We start from the raw sequence: 18,551 nt of genomic DNA on the forward strand, positions 1-18,551 counted from the left end.
ATCGCCCCGCTGTTTCTCTACCGGTGCTGCCCAAATATTTCCAGAAGTTTCTGTTCATGTTGTACATTTAAGAACTGAACTTGTTCAACATTACTGACTTAACTAAATACAAATAACAGACTGATGCTTGAGCAAGATTTATTTACATGTGCCAGGCATAGGTTGCTGTAAGCACATTGAATCTTGTGGAAGTTATAATTTGTGTTCTGCAATCTTTTCACTTCATGGTCTTGCAGAAACTTAAACAGCATTTTGTCTCCAGCACAAGTATGTTTAATGCCGTATGTTCATGTTTTTCAGAACGATGCCTGTTTAGTGCCTGTTGATGACCCAAAGGCCACCAGTGCCACAGAGGAAATAAATACTGTGACTAGTTCTATTACGATGCAGGAGTACTTTGCCAACAGGATGGCTCAACTGAAAAAATCAAAAACAGGGCATGAGATCGATCGAAGCAGTGCTGTTCAGGAACTCGAAGGAGATGATTTGAATTAATTCAAAGAAGTAAAAATTAAATCCAAAACGAAGTAAAAACGCTGCAGAGGAGATGCTGACAGGATTTGTAACTTCAACCAACTGTCTCTCCCCACAAAGCAAGTCGAGGGTGAAGGTGATGGAGAACTAAATAGTGGTCTGATAGAAGACAGCCCAGTTAAGGAAAATTACCAGACTAAAAGAAACTCCAGAAAAAGCAGAGCGAAACCTTCGGTGTTACTCAACCAGAATATTTGTCCTTTAGGAGAAGTTGAATCGGAAGAGGTTCAGGTTGAACAGTACTTGGCAGTAAATGAGTCGTCGGAGAAGCAAAATGAGCAGGATTGGGACGAGGATCAGAAGAAACGAAAGAAGACAAAGAAGAAAGCAACAGCCACGGGTGAAGTAGAGGTTTTCTCAATTCTGTCATTCAATAGAAAGGAGGAGGTAAAAGAAAGAAAAGAAATAGAAGATTTGGGACATGCCGAAATTGTTGGTCACATTTTTAATTGAAAACTATCCAAATAACTTATTGTATTACTAATTACTGTGTACTTAAATTGTTCCTCTACGTTAAGGGCATTGTAGCCTTACAGCAACTGTTGGAATTAAATTTAAGCAGTGAGCTTGGTAATGGAGGATGGAATACTTGAAATAAGGAAAGTGATTGAAAGCATGTTAAAACAATTTTCTTATAAATGCGCAAAATAAAATGAGAATGTTTATTTGTGGGTATTGACAATAGAGGCTACGATCAAACGGCTTTGGCGCGCCCGGACTCGGTGATGTTACAAGGCCATTAAATCGGGGAAGAGGCCTCTCGCTAGATTTGTGACGCTCGGAACGCCTCGCGAGATCGCGTGAGGCCTCACAATCTGGATCTCGCCCTCACTGGGCGGCATCCGGATATACATCTCAAATGATCCATTCCGCTCATTTAAATATGTCGGGGCCCAACTCCCCCGAGGTCCGGGAACTAGCAGCCCTGGCCTGGGAGACTTCGCCATGGCGCCGTTTAGCACTGGTCCACAGAAACAGGGCCCAGGCGTAACGGCACCTGGGGAAGCGGGGGGTTCCCCAGGCGATTGGAGACTCATGGGTGGTCGGCGACAGGGCAGGATGGCACCCTGGCTCTCCCTCTGGCACCCAGGCAACTTGGCAGTGCCATGGCACTCAGGTGCAAGGGTGGCACTGCCAGCGTCAGCGCCTGAGGGGGGGCATGCCCATGAAAGGATGGGTGCTTGAAGGGCGGGTATGAATAGATCGCCTGACTTCCGGTTGCGACTATGCGGAGCTAAGCTGCACGTTCGGCAGCTCCCGCCAGGAATGGACCTTTGGGCTCTTTTAAGGGCCCCCAGCGGTACTTGCTCAACGGTTCCCGACGTGGGAAGGTGTCTGCAGCGGATCCCCAGTGGTCTATGGTCTTGACCAGGAGTGGGGCCAGCAAAATAGCGGTGGCAGCGCCTAAGAAAAAGCGGGGGAAGAGAATCAAGATGGCGGCCGACGGAGGCCTCGAGGAATGGAGGCAGTGGGCACAGGTGCAGCAGGAAACTCTCCAGAGATGTTTTCAGGAGATAAACGTGGAGCTGCTAGACTCGCTGAAGGCGAATGCGGACAAGCTGCTGGCGACGCAGGCAGCCCAGTGGGTGGAGATCCGGGAGCTCCGACAACAAGCCTCCGAAAGAAAGGATGAGACCGCGGCCCTCGCGGTAAAGGTGGAGATGCATGCGGCGCTCCATAAGAAGTGGCAGGAGCGGTTCGAGGAGATGGAGAACCGGTCGAGGCGGAAAAATTTGCGGATCCTGAGCCTCACGGCGGGGCTGGAGGGGTCAGACCTGGGGGCCTATGTGGTTGTTTTGTTGAACTCGCTGATGGGAGCTGGGTCTTTCCAGGGCCCCTGGAGCTGGAAGGGGCCCACAGAATACTGGCCAGGAGGCCCAAGCCGAATGAGCCGCCACGGGCGGTGCTGGTGCGGTTCCACCGGTTCGCTGGCCGAGAGTGCGGAGTGGAGCAGCAAGTGGGAGAACACGGTAGTGCGGATCTACCAGGACTGGAGTGTGGAGTAGGCTAAGCGGAGGGCCAGGTACAACCGGACGAAGGCAGTGCTCCACAGAAAGAGTGTGAAGTTTGGCATGTTACAGCCGGCGCGTCTGTGGGTCACTTTCAAGGACTGTCACCATTATTTCGAGTCCCCGGAGGAGGCGTGGGCCTTTGTGCAGGCCGAGAAGTTGGACTCTGACTGAGGGTCGGGGGTTTGTAAATAACTGTGTTAACTTTTGGTCGGAAGGGTCTCTGTATTATGCTGTTTGAAGCTGTTTTAAGCTGTTTTATGCTGTTTTAAGCTGGTTGTGTGTTGGTTCTTTGGCGGGTGGGGTGCTGTCTTTTTTGCGTGGGCGGGGTCGGGCAGAGGGAAAGCGCGGGCTCTTCTTCTGTTTCCCGCGCTGAGGGTGGTTGGGGGCGGGGTCGGAGCTGAGAAGCGCGGGCTTTTTTCCCGCGCGAGAGCGGGAGGGGGAGGAGGAGGGTCTGCTGATGGGTCTGGGGGAGGAGGAGTAGCCCCACGTTGGGGGGGGATCGGAGGTGTGGCGGGAGTCGCCGGGGTCAGCAGAAGTTAGCTGGCTCACGGGAGTGCTACGGAGGGAGTAACGTGGCTGGGAGGAGTCCTAGACTGGGGGGGGGGAAGTGCGGGGGGGATGGGGCGGTACCAGTTTGCTGCTGAAATGGCCAGGAAGGAGCTGGAGTATGCAGGGGGGGCCGGGGTTGGGGGTTTGCCGCCGTGGGGAATGGGCCGAGCGGGGGGCACTGGCCTGGGGCGGGCAGGGGATGGGTTATGGCTAGTCGGCAGGGGAGGGGGCCAGGGAGCCCTCTGATCTGGCTGATAACTTGGAATGTGAGGGGGCTGAATGGGCCGGTCAAACGGGCCCGGGTGTTTACGCACCTGAAGGGGCTGAAGGCGGACATGGCTATGCTCCAGGAGACGCACCTGAAGGTGGCGGACCAGGTTAGACTGAGGAAGGGCTGGGTAGGTGTGGTGGTATGGATATGAGCACTGCCATTGGTGCAGAGCACTGGCTTCCCATTGGCTCTGGCTGGTCATGTGCCTCTCATCCGATTGGTTGGGACTAGTCACTTGACTGCTCTCCAATTGGTCGAGAGGAAAGTAGGCCCCGCCTCCGAGGCGGGGTATAAGGACCCAGAGTTCACGGCGGTCGGCCATTCTCTGTAGTCGACCACCGGGCTAACAACTAGCTGATTAAAGCCACAGTTCGGATCCTAATTGTGTCTTGAGTCGAATTGATGGTACATCAATTTAATCAGCTAGAATTTTGGAATGGAGCTTCGCATCAAGCCTGACTGCCTCCGCACCAGCCCGCATGCTGCAAATCCGTCTGCAATCTTTAAACACTGGCAGGCGTGTTTTAATAGTTACCTGACAACTGCAGCCGGCAAGCCCACCAAGGAGCAGAAACTCCACATCCTCCACTCATGCGTGGGCATATCGGTCTACGCAATGATCGAGGACGAAGGCGACTTTGATGCGGTCATGGAGATACTCAAAGGACACTTTCTCCGGACGGTCAAGTATACGCACGGCATCTCCTGACTATTAGACAACAGTTCCCTGGTGAGTCACTCGACGGGCTTTACCAGGCCCTCGCAGCTCTAGGGAGAACGTGCGCATATCTCCAAGTTTCGGTGACTGAGCACATGGAACTTTTAATCAGAGCCACTTACGTTGCTGGCATGTAGTCCCCTTCTATCCGCCAACGATTGCTGGAGAAGAACGCCCTCAGCCTAGCTGAGGCACGGACTCTTGCAACCTCCCTGGAGGTTGCTGACCTGAATGCCCGCGCATACGCCCTGGGCCGCGCAGCAACCCCCTGGACTTCATGGCACGCGCCACCCCCATCCTCCGTGGACCCCGACCCCCCTCCAAGCCTGCGCCGAGGGTCGCTCCGACAAACTATCGGGGCCCCGCTGCTATTTCTGTGGTCCCTCCAGGCACCCCCGCCCGCGCTGCCCGGCCCGCTCCGCTCTGTGTATGAGCTGCGGGAAGAAGGGCAACTACGCGGTGGTCTGCCAGACCAAGTCGGTCGCTGCTGTTCCGCGCAGCGACCGCGGATCGCCCCCCCCCCAGGTCCCCCCAAGGCCCCACGTCGCGCACCAACCTCTCCGGCCTGCCTCCCGGCTCCCGCAACGGCCCCACGATCCTCCCAACCCGCGCTCCCAGCTGCCCCGACCGGCCCGCAGACGTCGCTGACACTGCCCCCAGCCGCCACGAGGGTCGCACAGGCGCCGCCATATTGGGCTCCAGACGCCATGTGCGGGCCATGGGCGCCGCCATCTTGGGGCCCCGGCTCCACGTCCGGGTCCTGGGTGCCGCCACCTTGGGACCCCGACTCCACGTGCGGGTCCTGGGAGCCGCCACCTTTGGCCTACATGGAAGGCCCTGCAAGCGATTACTCTGCCACTGAGGATGATCTGAAACTCTGTCACCGAGGATGGCCAGTCTGTTTGTGCGGAAAACGCATTTGTGTGTATGAAGGGCGGGTATGAATAGATCGCTTAACGGTGGGGGGGGGGTTTAATGGGGGGGGTCCTGAAATGGAGGTGAGGCGCTTGAAAGAGGCATGAAAATGAGGGTCCCTCAGCTACCCCATAGCCGAGTGACCTCATTTGGTTGGGGTGGGGTGGGGGAGAGTGAAATTTTTGTGGGTGGGAGATGTGGGGCCCACAAACGGGGACAGGTCGAACAGCACTTGGAGATGGTGGGCGGGGGTCTCACTAGGCGATCAGTGACCCGACCCAGGTAACTGGACAGGGTGGCACCCTGGCACTGATGCCACCCAAGCACCTTTGCACTACCAGCCTTGCACCCCGACAGTGCCACTTGGCTACCCTGGCACTGCCACCTCGTCATCAGCCTGGCACTGCCAGGGTGCCCAGGTGGCACTGGCAGGGATACTGCCAGGACGGCAGTGCCAAGGTGCCCAGAAGTAACGCCTTGTTTTTGGTGAGATCATGCTCTAAGTGGTAAATACCATTGCGGATCTCACTGAAAAAAACGGTGAGAAATACTCTGCCAAACTCATCCAAAATGACACTTAGAATTAAAAAAAAAATGTTTTTATTCAGGTTTCTCATTTTATACAATACAAAATAAACACGTCTGTGTAAACCAGATACAATTTACAAAAGCCAAACATTGGAGGTAACCCCCCAAGTCCCTACCCCCCCCCCCCTTACCCATCACCAACTCCCCTTTCCCTTTTATATTACTTTACACAATCTTTACATCTGTACATTGTACAATAGGTGAACGAGACAGTTCGATGTATAGTTTTGTTACTGTCGGCCATATTATGGGCAGCACAGTGGTTAGCACTGTTTCTTCACAACGCCAGGGTCCCGGGTTCGATTTTCAGATTGGGTCACTGTCTATGCAGAGTCTGCACGTTCTCCTCGTGTCTGCGTGATTTTATTCCGGATGCTCGGTTTCCTCCCACAAGTCCTGAAAGTCGTGCTTGTTAGATGAATTAGACATCCTGAATTCTCCCTCAGTGAGGCGAACAAGTGTCGGAGTGTGGTGACTAGGTAATTGCATTGCAGTGTTAATGTAAGCGTACTTGCGGCACTAATAAAGATTATTTAATATGGCTTTGTTGGGCGGGTGGGCCTTCTGGCCCCCTCTTCGGTCTCTTCCCATTTCTAGCTACCTGTGTGATAGGTAACCAGTGCTACTCAATCCTTGGTTGATGGTGATGAAGAAGACTCTAACTTGTCCAGTTACAATAAAGGTTTATTCAGTAACTATAACAGCAAGTGCATGAGTTCTTTACTTTAACTTTGATACTAATGATAAGGTTAACAAGATCCAACAACAGTAACTATATGTAACTCCACTAACTGTCTGTAGTATTCTAATATTACCCTGATCACAGTGCGCCCGAGAGAGAGAGCGAGTAAGCGAGAGAGAGAGAGAGAGAGAGAGAGAGAGACTGAGGGAGACACAATGTGGTTGCTTTTTATCTCCCTGTTGGTCCGGCTCTCTAGTGATCATGTGGTGCTGCTGATTATACATTGACCCCTTGTGTACATGCGCATACAGAAATCACTACATCCAGCCTTTTTTCTTGTGTTACATATTTTCTGTATGTTGTAAAGAAAATTGAACAAACATAATGGATGCAGTTTTCTTGAGACAGGTAGACAAATAATGCTGTGTACTATTTGTGATGATATTGATGATGATACAAAGCCTATTAATATCTATGAGTCCAATCTCAATAAAAAAAGAGTCTGTGAGTCCAAACTTCATGAATTTATTCGGGTGAGTTGCTTTCTTCTTCTGTTGTTGAAGTGGTGATGTTGATGATGTTATATCTTTGTGAACGTCATCAGTGTTCCTGTGTTTAAGTAACCAAGAAGTCAGCAATGAGATGTTTGAACGTTCAAATCACTTTGTTGTCTGATTTATAATTTTTTGTTTTCTATGCTTGTGGTAGTGATGCTATGTTACATCTTTGATGTCTGACCTCGACTTTTTCCTGTGCATGTGGTATTGATTCTGTATGTCATCTTTGTCATCTGACCTGGACATTTTCTTGTGTGTGTGGTATTGATTCTGTATGTCATCCTTCTTGAAAGCTGGTTTGCTTGTGTGTTGTGGAGCAAATGTGAATTTGTGAGATTCATTTGTCATGTCATGGCATGTTTGTACTCTTGTCATTGTTTTGCTTCTTGTTGTTTTTGTTGTTCTTGTAGTTTGTGTTGTTGTTGTGCTTCTGGTTTCACTCAATGTGTGTTCCGTGTGGACAATTTGAGTAATTGTCACAGTTATTGGCGTCAGTGTCCTTTGTGGTGTCTGTTACATTGAGCGTTCCTTTTGAGAATTGTGAGATGTTGTATTGATGTTCGTAACGTCAGTCATTTGTGGTGGATTTGATTGCTCTTCTTTGTTTCCTTGGTGCCCCTCTGCTGGAGACATTTCCGGTACATTTCAATCATCTGTGATCTCTTTATGCTCCTCTTCAGGAGTTATTTCTGGTTCATTTGAATCACCTTTGATTTCTTGGTGCTCCTCTTCTGGAGTTAAAATCTTCAAGATTTCAATTGACGTGGTCTCAATGGATCCAAGAGTAGACCTACTCTGTGCGTCAGTCCAGATGAGCTGAGATCTGTCAGTCTCACTGCGACCCTGCAAACTCTGTATGTCGAGTGTGATCACTTTATCACTGTTTTCACACACAGTGGGTAGACATTCAGTGTCTTCTTGCCGGTTAAATGAGCTGGGTAGACTTTCATAGTCTGCTGCGGGTTGCTCAGATAAGGTGGATAGACCTTCATAGTTTCCTTCATGCACGGTTGTCGCTCTTTAATTGTTTGCATTCTGGAGTCTGTCGCTGTGGAGGCTTGTATCGCTCTCTCTGTGGAGTCTTTCATCGCTCTCTCTGTGGAGTAGATTTGTGCTCTTTGCGTGGCATCGCCTTATTCTTGGATATTGCTGTCATCCAATGTATCGACGATCATGGTATTGGATTCATCTACCCTGAGAAGATTCGTGTTGAGCTTTTCAACCGTGTTGCTGTTGCAATGATCATACATTCCGAATAACTCATCCATGTCTGAGCAGTAGTCTTCAATGAACAAATCATCTATTTTCATTTCGGATTTGTCACTGTTATTTCTATGTCCAATGAGGAACTCATCATCTGAGTAGTAATCATCAATGAACAAATCCTCTCTTTTTACTTTGGATTTGTAATTGTGCTCTCCTCTTTGGGTGTTGCAAACTGATTGTTCCAGGGTGCTGCGGAGGTAATCTTTAACTGTGGGTGGAGGAAAAATGTTTGTGTTTTGTCGCTTTAAATTTCTTTTTTGCAATTTTCGAGCATTTCCCTTTTAAGTGGTTTAAGTAATTACAGCCTTGTGCTAGTATCTGGAGGTCTGCAATAAAATCAATGATTGATTCTCCAAATCTCTGGCACCTATTATGAAATTTTAGTCTTTCCAGCATCTCACCAGACTGACTCTTACAGTGTTCTTCAAATTTTGCGATAATTTGCACAGCGGTCATGTCCTTAATTTCCAGAAATAGATTAAATTGTTGAAGGAAAAATTTCCAATTATACTGGAGATTACCAGAGGTTCTGGAGCTGGAAGTGAGTCCATCTTACCGGTTTTTTTGTTTTGCCAGAGATGTCCGAATGCTGCGATGCCTTCCGTGGTCGAATATTTATTCAAATTTTTTTTTCTCTTGTTGTTTAACCTTATCTAACTAGTTCTGTTAAAGCCACTCACCTGGTACCATGTCTAGCTACCTGTGTGATAGGTAACTAGTAATACTCAATCCTTGGTTGATGGCAAGATCTTCTGAATCTTGATGAAGATTCTTGATGAAGTCATCCAGTAACAACAAAGGTTTATTGAGTAACTATAACAACAAGTGCATGAGTTCTTTACTTTAACTTTGATTCTAGTGATAAGGTTAACACGATCCAACAACAGTAACTATATGTGACTCCACTATATGTACTATTCTAACATGACCTTGATCACAGTGCACCCGAGAGAGAGAGAGACTGAGGGAGACACAATGTGGTTGCTTTTTATCTCCCTGTTGGTCCGGCCCTCTAGTAATCATGTGGTGCTGCTGATTACACATTAACCCCTAGTGTACATGCACATACAGAGATCACTACAACAGTGTCCCCTACTGATTTTTCCCTGGGTACGTCCCTTGCTGCTCCCCTTCCTCCCACCTGTGGGTGTTGTCTGCCAAGCCTCCCTGGCACTATTGACACTGGTCTTCCACCTCCAGGAAGAACCTGGTCATGTGGGTTCTGGTTAGGTGCAATCTGTGCAACACTTTGTAGTGCATGAGGCATAGCCTTGTGCAAGCGGTGGTGGAGTTCGCCCTGCTCAGTGCTTCACTCCAGAGTCCCCACCCTATGTTTGTCCCTAGTTCGTCCTCCCACGTCTGTCTTGCTCCATGTAATGGTGTTCTCACCTTCCTAACAGTTGTCCCTAAATGTCCCCACAGTTCCCCTTCTCAATACTGTCCACGTCTATCAGTTCCTCCAGCAATGTGTCTCTTAGGGCCCGGGGGTACCTCGCCGTCTCCTTGCGGAAAAAGTTTTTGATTTGCAAGTGTTGGAGCTCCTGTCCGTTCGGTAGCTCCAGTCTTCCTGTCAGCTGGTCCAGGGTTGTGAGTCTGCCCCCATGTAAAAGTCCCAAATCGCTAGCGTCCCCCCAGTCTGCCGCCACGTCTTAACAATGGCGTCAAGCATGGCTGGTGGGAATTTGTGGTTACGGCATATGTGGGCCATGGTGGACATCCCGGTTAAGCCGACGTGCTGTCTCATCTCGATCCAGATTTTAACATGGCTACCACCACTGGGCTGGATGTGTACTTTGCCAGGGTGGTTGGGAGCACTGTCGTGGCTGGGGCTGGGAGAGTTGTTCCTGTACAGGAGGACTCCTCCATTTCACCCATTCGTTGCTCGGCTCCCTTACTCACCCCCTCACTCTCTCGGCTGTGGCTTTGGTGGTATTGCGGGTTCGGAAGGGCTAAGCCTCCCATATTTCTTCTCTGCAGTGTATTTTTAAGGATTCTTGCCCACACAAACGCCACAATCATTTTGTCTAATCCTTGAATAAAGGCCTTGGGGATGAAGATCGGTTTGGATCTTCTCAATGGTATTGACATTTCAGAGTTAAGATCCTGACCAGTGAGGTCCTAATTGAGAGAGCTATGTTACATTTATTCTAGTCTTTTCCATGACCCTCCCTGGTAACTTGATCTAGATCGTACTATTTATTTCAACGTTTTAACTAGTTTTGGCCTTATTGAAAAGATTTTGGTATTTGATAGAATTTAAGTCCCCTTCCTAATGATAAAACTTGGACAGCAAACCCTGTGGAGAAACAGGGATTCATTCTGAACTTCCACATTTAACTATGGATGTGCAGATACTGGAAGTTGTGCTATCAGCCTTGCACTGTATCACTACTCTAGTGATCCCTGGCGCCAGGGAGTCTGGTTTGGTCCCGATCGTTTCAATGTATCTAATTGTTCCTGGGGATTGCTCATTAATATGTAGATGGTTGCTGGTTTTGGGTCTGTCTGGGGTTTTGCGAGTCTTAATATACAGAAAACCTTGCACCTGCTTGTTTCCCTGTTCCTGACCATTTTTCCCTGTGTTCTTTGCAGGCCTCCATTTTGGAATCTGGAAGTGGCCATCCGAGGTGGCTACACTGTCACTAATTTGTACCAACTGCAATAGATGATTAACCATTGCGAAAACCAGTGAATGGGGAGAGTTTTTATTCTGGTGGGCTGCTCCTCTCAGCCAATGTGATGATCAAATCCTCAGCCAAGTGTGGTATCAATCTAGGCCAGAGCAGGTTCATTCGCTAGACAGCTCATCTCAGCTCAGAAGATTTATTTAAGAACTCGATTGTAACTTTGGCATTTCTATTTGCTCATCTCTCGTTTTGTGGCATTGCTGACCATGAATTTGGGATTGCCATACCTGAAAAGTTATATTATCTAATGAGTCAATCAAAAAATGACATAAGATATACAGTGGATAGGCAACAATACAGACCAGTGAAAAATGAAATATTTCAATTAAAATAATCAAATCCCATTGTGTAGAAAGAGGCTGTCGTATTATTCACCCTTGGGTAACATGGACTGCAACTAGATGCAGTTGTACTTGAATGTAGACTCCAAACTGTGATGTTAACTCAATATGCTTTATTGAACTTGTTAATCAGTGCACAGTTTGCTGTGGGTTTACACTCCACTAATCTAAGCATGCTTACTATAATTAACTAGTCATGACTAGCTCTGAGCCATGTGTAGAAGGTGCTAACTGATATATACATCGAGACTGTCACTACAGTTGGCACCAGTGGAAAGAGGCGAAGTGTTGATGCCTTGTGTGTTTTATAGTGGGAAACCACCTTCTAATGTTCTGCCTGGTGATTGGTTGTATGCTGTCCTGTGTTATTGGCTGTCTGTATCTCATGATGTGCATGTGTGCATATTATGACCAAGGCCATTCTGCTCATCATGCCTGTGCTTCTTCTTTGAAAGTGCGACCCAGATTGTCCCACTCCAGATTTTCCCCTTATCCCTTCAATTAACCCCTTGAAGAACATATCCAGTTGCTCTTTCATAGTTCAGATCATGCGTTTCAGATTTTACCAAGCATACGCCATTTCCCTACAAGTTCTTGAGCAAACTATTTTAACCTCTATTTTGAATATGTGTACTAGGTCTCTGTTAAACTTCCTTATTTCCAAAAACAATCCCAGCATCTCCAGTCTCTATGCTGATGTCAGACCAGACATCAATAGGGGCTGGATACTGGACAGAAACCCAATATTTTATTTTAATTTTGTACAACTGAGTGGAAAAGGATAACTCACTCAAAGAATCATTTCACACAAATAGGGATTATGGTATAGTATTAAAATTTCTTTAAAATCAGTCATGGAATTTACAATGCAGGAGGCCATTCAGCCCATCCAAGTCTACGTCAGCTCCTGAAAGAGCATCCTACACAAGCCCACATCTCCACCCTAACCCCATAACCTAGCAATCCCACCTAATATTTGGACACTACAGAGCAATTTAGCATGACAAATCCACTGAACCTGCACATGTTTGGACTGTGGGAGGAAACGGGATCACCCGGAGGAAATCCATACAGACATGGAGAGAATGTGCAGACTCTACACAGACAGACAGTGACCGAAGCTGGGAACCGAGCCAGATCACAACTCCCTCTTCCTCAATCTCTTCAGGGTCAATCCAAGCTCATCTTATCCCTGATGAAATGGACTGGTTCAGTTGCTCTTGTTCTTAATAACCTACGAGGGGATTATTTCTTGCAGACCCACCCGACCAAGTCCTTCAATGCCTCAATCTTTAATACAGGAAGATTCAACCTTAGCTCTTATGCCCCATTCTTCATTCTGGCCAATCAGCATCAAGCCTGCTCAGAACAAGATGTACATAGAACATAGAACACTACAGCGCAGTACGGGCCCTTTGGCCCTCGATGTTGCGCCGACCTGTGAAACCATCTGAAGCCTATCTGACCTACACTATTCCATTTTCCATCCATATGTCTATCCAGTGACCACTTAAATGCCCTTAAAGTTGGTGAGTCTACTACTGTTACAGGCAGGGAGTTCCACACCCCTACTACTCTCTGAGTAAAGAAACTGCCTCTGACATCTGTCCCATGTGTATCACCCCTCAATTTAAAGCTATGTCCCCTCGCATTGGTCATCACCATCCGAGGAAAAAGACCCACTGTCCACCCTATCTAACCCTCTGACTATCTATTAAGTCACCTCTCAGCCTTCTCCTCTCTAAACGAAAACAACCTCAATTCCCCGAGCCTTTCCTCGTAAGACCTTCCCCCCATACCAGGCAACATCCTAGTAAATCTCCTCTGAACCCTTTCCAAAGCTTCCACATCCTTCCTATAATGTGGTGACCAGAACTGCACGCAGTACTCCAGGTGTGGCCACACCAGAGTTATGTACAGCTGCAGCATGACCTTGTGGTTCTGAAACTCAATCCCCCTGCTTATAAAGGCTAGGACACCATATGCCTTCTTAACAGCCCTATTTACCTGGGTGGCAACTTTCAGGGATTTATGTACCTGGATGCCAAGATCTCGGTTCATCTACACTACCAAGAATCTTGCCATTAGCCCAGTACTCTGCATTCTTGTTACTCCAGTACTCTGCATTCTTGTTACTCCTTCCAAAGTGAACCACCTCACACTTTTCTGCATTAAACTCCATCTGCCACCTCTCAGCCCAGCTCTGCAGCTTATCTATGTCCCTCTGTATCCTATAACATCCTTCAGCACTATCCACAACTCCACCGACCTTCGTGTCATCTGCAAATTTACTACCCCATCCTTCTACACCCTCTTCCAGGTCATTTATAAAAATGACAAACAGCAGTGGCCCCAAAACAGATCCTTGCGGTACACCACTAGTAACTGAACTCCAGGATGAACATTTGCCATCAACCACCACCCTCTGTCTTCTTTCAGCTAGCCAATTACTGATCCAAACCGCTAAATCACCTTCAATCCCATACTTCCTTATTTTCTGCAATAGCCTACCATGGGGAACCTTATCAAACGCCTTACTGAAATCCATACACACCACATCAACAGCTTTACCCTGATCCACCTGTTTGGTCACCTTCTCAAAAAACTCAATAAAGGTTTGTGAGGCATGACCTACCCTTCACAAAACCGTGTTGAGTATCGCTAATCAACTTGTTCTTTTCAAGATGATTATAAACCCTATCTCTTATAACCTTTTCCAACATTTTACCCACAACCGAAGTAAGGCTCACAGGTCTATAATTACCAGGGTTGTCTCTACTCCCCTTCTTGAACAAGGGGACAACATTTGCTATCCTCCAGTCTTCCGGCACTATTCCTGTCGACATAAAGATCAAGGACAAAGGCTCTGCAATCTCCTCCCTGGCTTCCCAGAGAATCCTAGGATAAATCCCATCTGGCCCAGGGGACTTATCTATTTTGACATTTTCTAAAATTGCTAACACCTCCTCCTTTTGAACCTCAATTCCATCTAGCCTGGTCGACTGAACCAGAGTGTTCTCCTCGACAACATTGTCTTTCTCCAGTGTAAACACTGACGAAAAATATCCATTTAACGCTTCCCCTATCTCCTCTGATTCCACACACAACTTTCCACTACTATCCTTGATTGGCCCTAATCTTACTCTAGTCATTCTTTTGTTCCTGATATATCTATAGAAAGCCTTAGGACATGATCCTATCCGCCAACGACTTTTAGTGTCCTCTCCTCGCTTTTCTTAACTCCCTTTTGGTCCTTCCTGGCTAACTCTCAAGTGCCCTAACTGAGCCTTCATGTCTCATCCTAACATAAGCCTTCTTCCTCTTGACAAGTGCTTCAACTTCCTTAGTAAACCACAGTTCCCTTGCTCGACAACTTCCTCCCTGCCTGACAGGTACATACTTATCAAGACACGCAGTAGCTGTTCCTTGAAAAAGCTCCACATTTCGATTGTACCCATCCCCTGCAGTTTCCTTCCCCATCCTATACATCCTAAATCTTGCCGAATAGCATCATAATTACCTTTCTCCCAGCTATAATTCTTGCCTTGCGGTATATACCTATCTCCTTTGATGTTCGAATCTTCGATTCCCAAATCCTGATGAGAGCTTGAAAGCAGAACAATCAGATCAGAGGGGCTACCGTTCCATTAGCCGCAATTAAAAACCATGCAGTTATCAGATTCTATTTGTATCACTTACCAGCAAACAGTTAGATATCAGAGACCTGAATGAAGTTCAGGCACCAGATCAGATCTGGGGATCAGCACGTCAGTTCTCAGTCACACAATGTTCCCCCTCTTCAGGAGGCGGGTGATCTCCTGGGGAGAGAAGACAGAAACACCCACCAGGCATAGCTCCACAAGGAGGTCCTAGACCTGCTCACATCCCCTCCCCAACACTGTGGTCACACTCTGGCCAAACAGGGGTGGGAAGAGAAAGAGGGGGACTGAAATACAGAAAATTAACAGCCCCCACAGAAACAACCCTTTCAAGTAATGACCATTCAAGGAGGAGATGTGGTTCTTGGAACGCACAAACCCCAGTCATTATTTCCATGGACTCAGACTAACCAAATGCAGAGACCAATCAGCTCCCAGACACAAGGAATCACTGCTTTATTGATAATTAATTTGATCACTGGGTGAACAGAGTTGGATTGCGTTTCCTGTACAGGAACAAGGTGATCAATGAAGCAGAGATCAGAGAGACAGCTGTCACAGTCAGGGTCACGATCAGGACCACCTCAGACTCCACACCTACAAACCAATGAGAAGCCAATGGTTAGTGAAGGAAACACTGAGGGGCAAATGGAAACCAGCAGTTAGCCAACTCACCACTTGGGGACCTCTCCTGCATCCTTCCCTCAATCAGGGAGTCCGTTGCCAGGTTGGTCACATCAGTATCCAGAATGATCAGGGGTCCAAGTGAAGCCTCAGCCTCCCACTTCAATCCAACTTCATTCTCTGCAATATCAAACATTCCAGTTAGCGAGGGGAAAGGGGAAACCTCAACCATCTAGGAGGACCAATATCCTACCAGCTTCAGCTACAAGATCTCTCCTTCCTCTGGATCCAAATCGCAGCTCCCTTGTGGCACAGTTACCCAAACGGCAACAGGCACAAATGTCAATGCTCGATTCCTCCAATGGGGTCCAGCTAAGCAAGACAAAAATCAGTCAACAAACTGTATTGTGCATCACTTCTTCACAAAAGCTCAGAAGAGCGCGAGAGCTTACATATTCTGCATCTTTTGGAAAGTACAAGCTTTGTTCCTGGAATCTCTCCGATCCACTGGAGCTACTTTCAGGTGACAGGTGATGAAAATCTGAGGGAAACATCAACACTGTTATTTAATGCCTCCCTCCCAACACAGACCCCAATGATCAGTTTCCTCTTACCAAGGAACGGTCATCTCCAAAGAAACGGAATGCATCCAGGTCAAACCGGAGCTTGTCCGTCTCCCGCTCGCCACTTGGCAACACAAAGGTTGAAAAGGAGTCCTCAGCTTGGCTGTCCAGGAGGCAACTGAAGATAGATTAAAAAGGGACATGAAGTGAATCAAGTGAAGCCAGTGAGAGGAGAGCAGCTGGAGAAAGCAGAGAGCTCCTTACCCATTGTAGTCAATGATGCTGTATCCCGGGGTAGAATCCTTGTCTTGGCTCAATGTGGCTACACAGCGGTCAATGTAGAGCTTCAGGGGCATGTGGTTGCTTATTGAAACAGAGGCCTCAATGTGAATGAGGTCACCCAGGTAGTAGACAGTGGAAGTGCGCTCTGTAAGCCAGTCACCTGAAGAACAAGAGGACAAGGTTTGGAGACAGTGGGTGTCACTCCCAGTGAGTGAAGACAGGAAATCACTCCCCATCACATACCATTCATTAGGCGCAGAGAGAATAAAAGATGTCCTTCTCCAGACCTGGTGGAGCTGAATGGGATCCAGGTAGGCCTGATGGGGTTACTGCTCACATTGCCCTTCCTGGAAAGACAGCAGAGTCATTTTAGGACAACTTCAGAGAACACCAACAGCTGTGGATCTTATTGGGCATCCAATAAAGATTCTCACCTAAAGTAACGACACTCAATGGGAACTTCAGCTCCATTCGTTCTCACAATGACAGATCCATGATACTCTGGGCTGTGGGTCAGGTGGGTGGTGTAGATCAGGAAATCTCCAGACATCTGAAAGACATCAGGTTAAGGAATGAAGAACTGATCTGAAATGAGAAAGTTCTACACAGGGGTTAACAATGAACTCACCCCATCCAATTAATACAAGTCTCAAGGGGATTGACATGGTCAGTGCAAAGAGGCTGCTGAGCCCCAGCTGGTGTGTCTATGCAGTGGGATGTCAATCATTTAGGATAAAAATGACAAAGAATTTCTTCATTTAGCAGTTCATGAATCATTTTAATTATCTATCCCAGAAAGCTGGGAACGCTCAATCACTGAGGATATTCAGGACAAATGGAATCAGAAAGCAGCACAGTGGTGAAAGGGGTTAGCACAGCTGCATCACAGCACCAAGATCCCAGGTTTAATCCTGGCTCTGGGTCACTGTCTGTAGTGAGTTTGCACATTCTCCCTGTGTTTGAATGGATTTCACCCCCACAACCCAAAAGGGGCAGCACAGTAGTTAGCATAAATGCTTCACAGCTCCAGGGTCCCAGGTTCAGTTCCCGGCTGGGTCACTCTGTGCGGAGTCTGCACGTCCTCCCAGTGTGTGCGTGGGTTTCCTCCAGGTGCTCCGGTTTCCTCCCACAGTCAAAGATGTGCGGGTTAGGTGGATTGGCCATGCTAAATTGCCCGTAGTGCCCTTGTGAGGTTAAGGGGGGGTTGTTGGGTTACAGGTATAGGGTGGATACGTGGGTTTGAGTAGGGTGATCATTGCTCGGCACAACATCGAGGGCCGAAGGGCCTGTTCTGTGCTGTACTGTTCTATTTTATTTTATGTGCAGGCTAGGTAGACTGGCCACATTATATTGCCCCTTAACTGGAACAAAAATTGCATTGTGGAAAATCCAGCCCTGGTCTTAATGAAGGAGGAACAGGCTGAAGGGGCTGTTCAGCCTCATCTTGTTATTAGTGTTGCTCAGCAACCTCCAGCCATTTATATAAAGAGATAATTAGCACAAGACCAGGATAAATTAACAGAGAATTGATTCAATAAAAGGACAGCTTCAGTTAACAGAAAAAGGAGCCACAAGTTAATAATATGGAGCCTGGAAATTGAACAGTTTCAATCCAGGGCCCCATTGATTCCAATGACTGGGAAAATGGGAAGTGTGGATTTTCTGTTTGGTCCAATCCATCAGAATTCCCATTCCATTCATTAACACCCAACCCAATTGGATTAAACTGGACTGAAACTTAACCCCCAGTTCAATTGATGTGAATGAGGGGGAAATAGAGCTGAAAATCAACAAGAGGAAAAGCTCAGAGGAACCAAAGGAAAGCTTCCAGACCAATGGGGTTGAAGAGACTCAGACCAGTGGAAGCAAAGAACAATCCAGAATAGAAAGCTAGTTTGGGGGTTTAAAGACATAGGAGACCAGTATCCTCAATATCAATGACATCTCACCAAGTGTTGGAAGAAAGAATGCAGCCCAATCTCCAGCCTAAGCTTAGAGCCAGAGTTGAGGTTTGACATTACCTGCAATTTGCTGCCACACTCATGGAGCCCATAGTCAAAGAGGACAGTGTGGTTCTGAGAGTAGATCCTGCTTGGCCGACAGCCTGCTGCCCCCAGGGTCAGGTCAGCAGCTTTAACCAGGTGCCTGGTTCCAAATAAATCCAGCTGGACCCTGACCAACAGCTTGTCCTCTGCACACTGCACCATCACAGTCCGCAGTGGAGACACACTTTGACCCTCAGACACACGGAAATGGGAACCAAAGGGAGGAAGAGGGACTCTCTGAGGCACAGAGGTGGCTTT

General features: G+C 47.7%; 1 protein-coding gene across 1 annotated transcript; it reads right to left on the bottom strand.

Annotated features, from left to right (window-relative positions):
* Positions 1–15,211: 15,211 nt before the first annotated feature.
* On the bottom strand, positions 15,212–18,551 carry LOC119967445 (zona pellucida sperm-binding protein 3-like). The gene is made up of 9 exons (XM_038799997.1): positions 18,270–18,551; positions 16,683–16,798; positions 16,492–16,595; positions 16,231–16,408; positions 16,018–16,144; positions 15,856–15,944; positions 15,657–15,775; positions 15,455–15,583; positions 15,212–15,376 (listed from the first exon to the last, which is right to left on the bottom strand). Exons 1-9 carry the CDS (start codon positions 18,453–18,455, stop codon positions 15,255–15,257), a joined length of 1,170 nt encoding a protein of 389 aa, XP_038655925.1. The 5' UTR covers positions 18,456–18,551; the 3' UTR covers positions 15,212–15,254.

The sequence above is a fragment of the Scyliorhinus canicula genome, chromosome 6 (assembly GCF_902713615.1).
Source record: "Scyliorhinus canicula chromosome 6, sScyCan1.1, whole genome shotgun sequence".
NCBI lineage: Eukaryota > Metazoa > Chordata > Chondrichthyes > Carcharhiniformes > Scyliorhinidae > Scyliorhinus > Scyliorhinus canicula.

What these genes read in the sequence shown, in the direction of transcription:
- LOC119967445 (XM_038799997.1), bottom strand. Translation starts at nt 18,455, where the DNA reads ATGGTGCAGTGTGCAGAGGACAAGCTGTTGGTCAGGGTCCAGCTGGAT. An exon ending in AGCATCATTGACTACAATGG is followed by an intron (nt 16,145 to 16,230) that starts GTAAGGAGCTCT and finishes ATCTATCTTCAG; the next exon opens with TTGCCTCCTGGACAGCCAAG. An exon ending in TTGGAGATGACCGTTCCTTG is followed by an intron (nt 15,945 to 16,017) that starts GTAAGAGGAAAC and finishes TGTTTCCCTCAG; the next exon opens with ATTTTCATCACCTGTCACCT.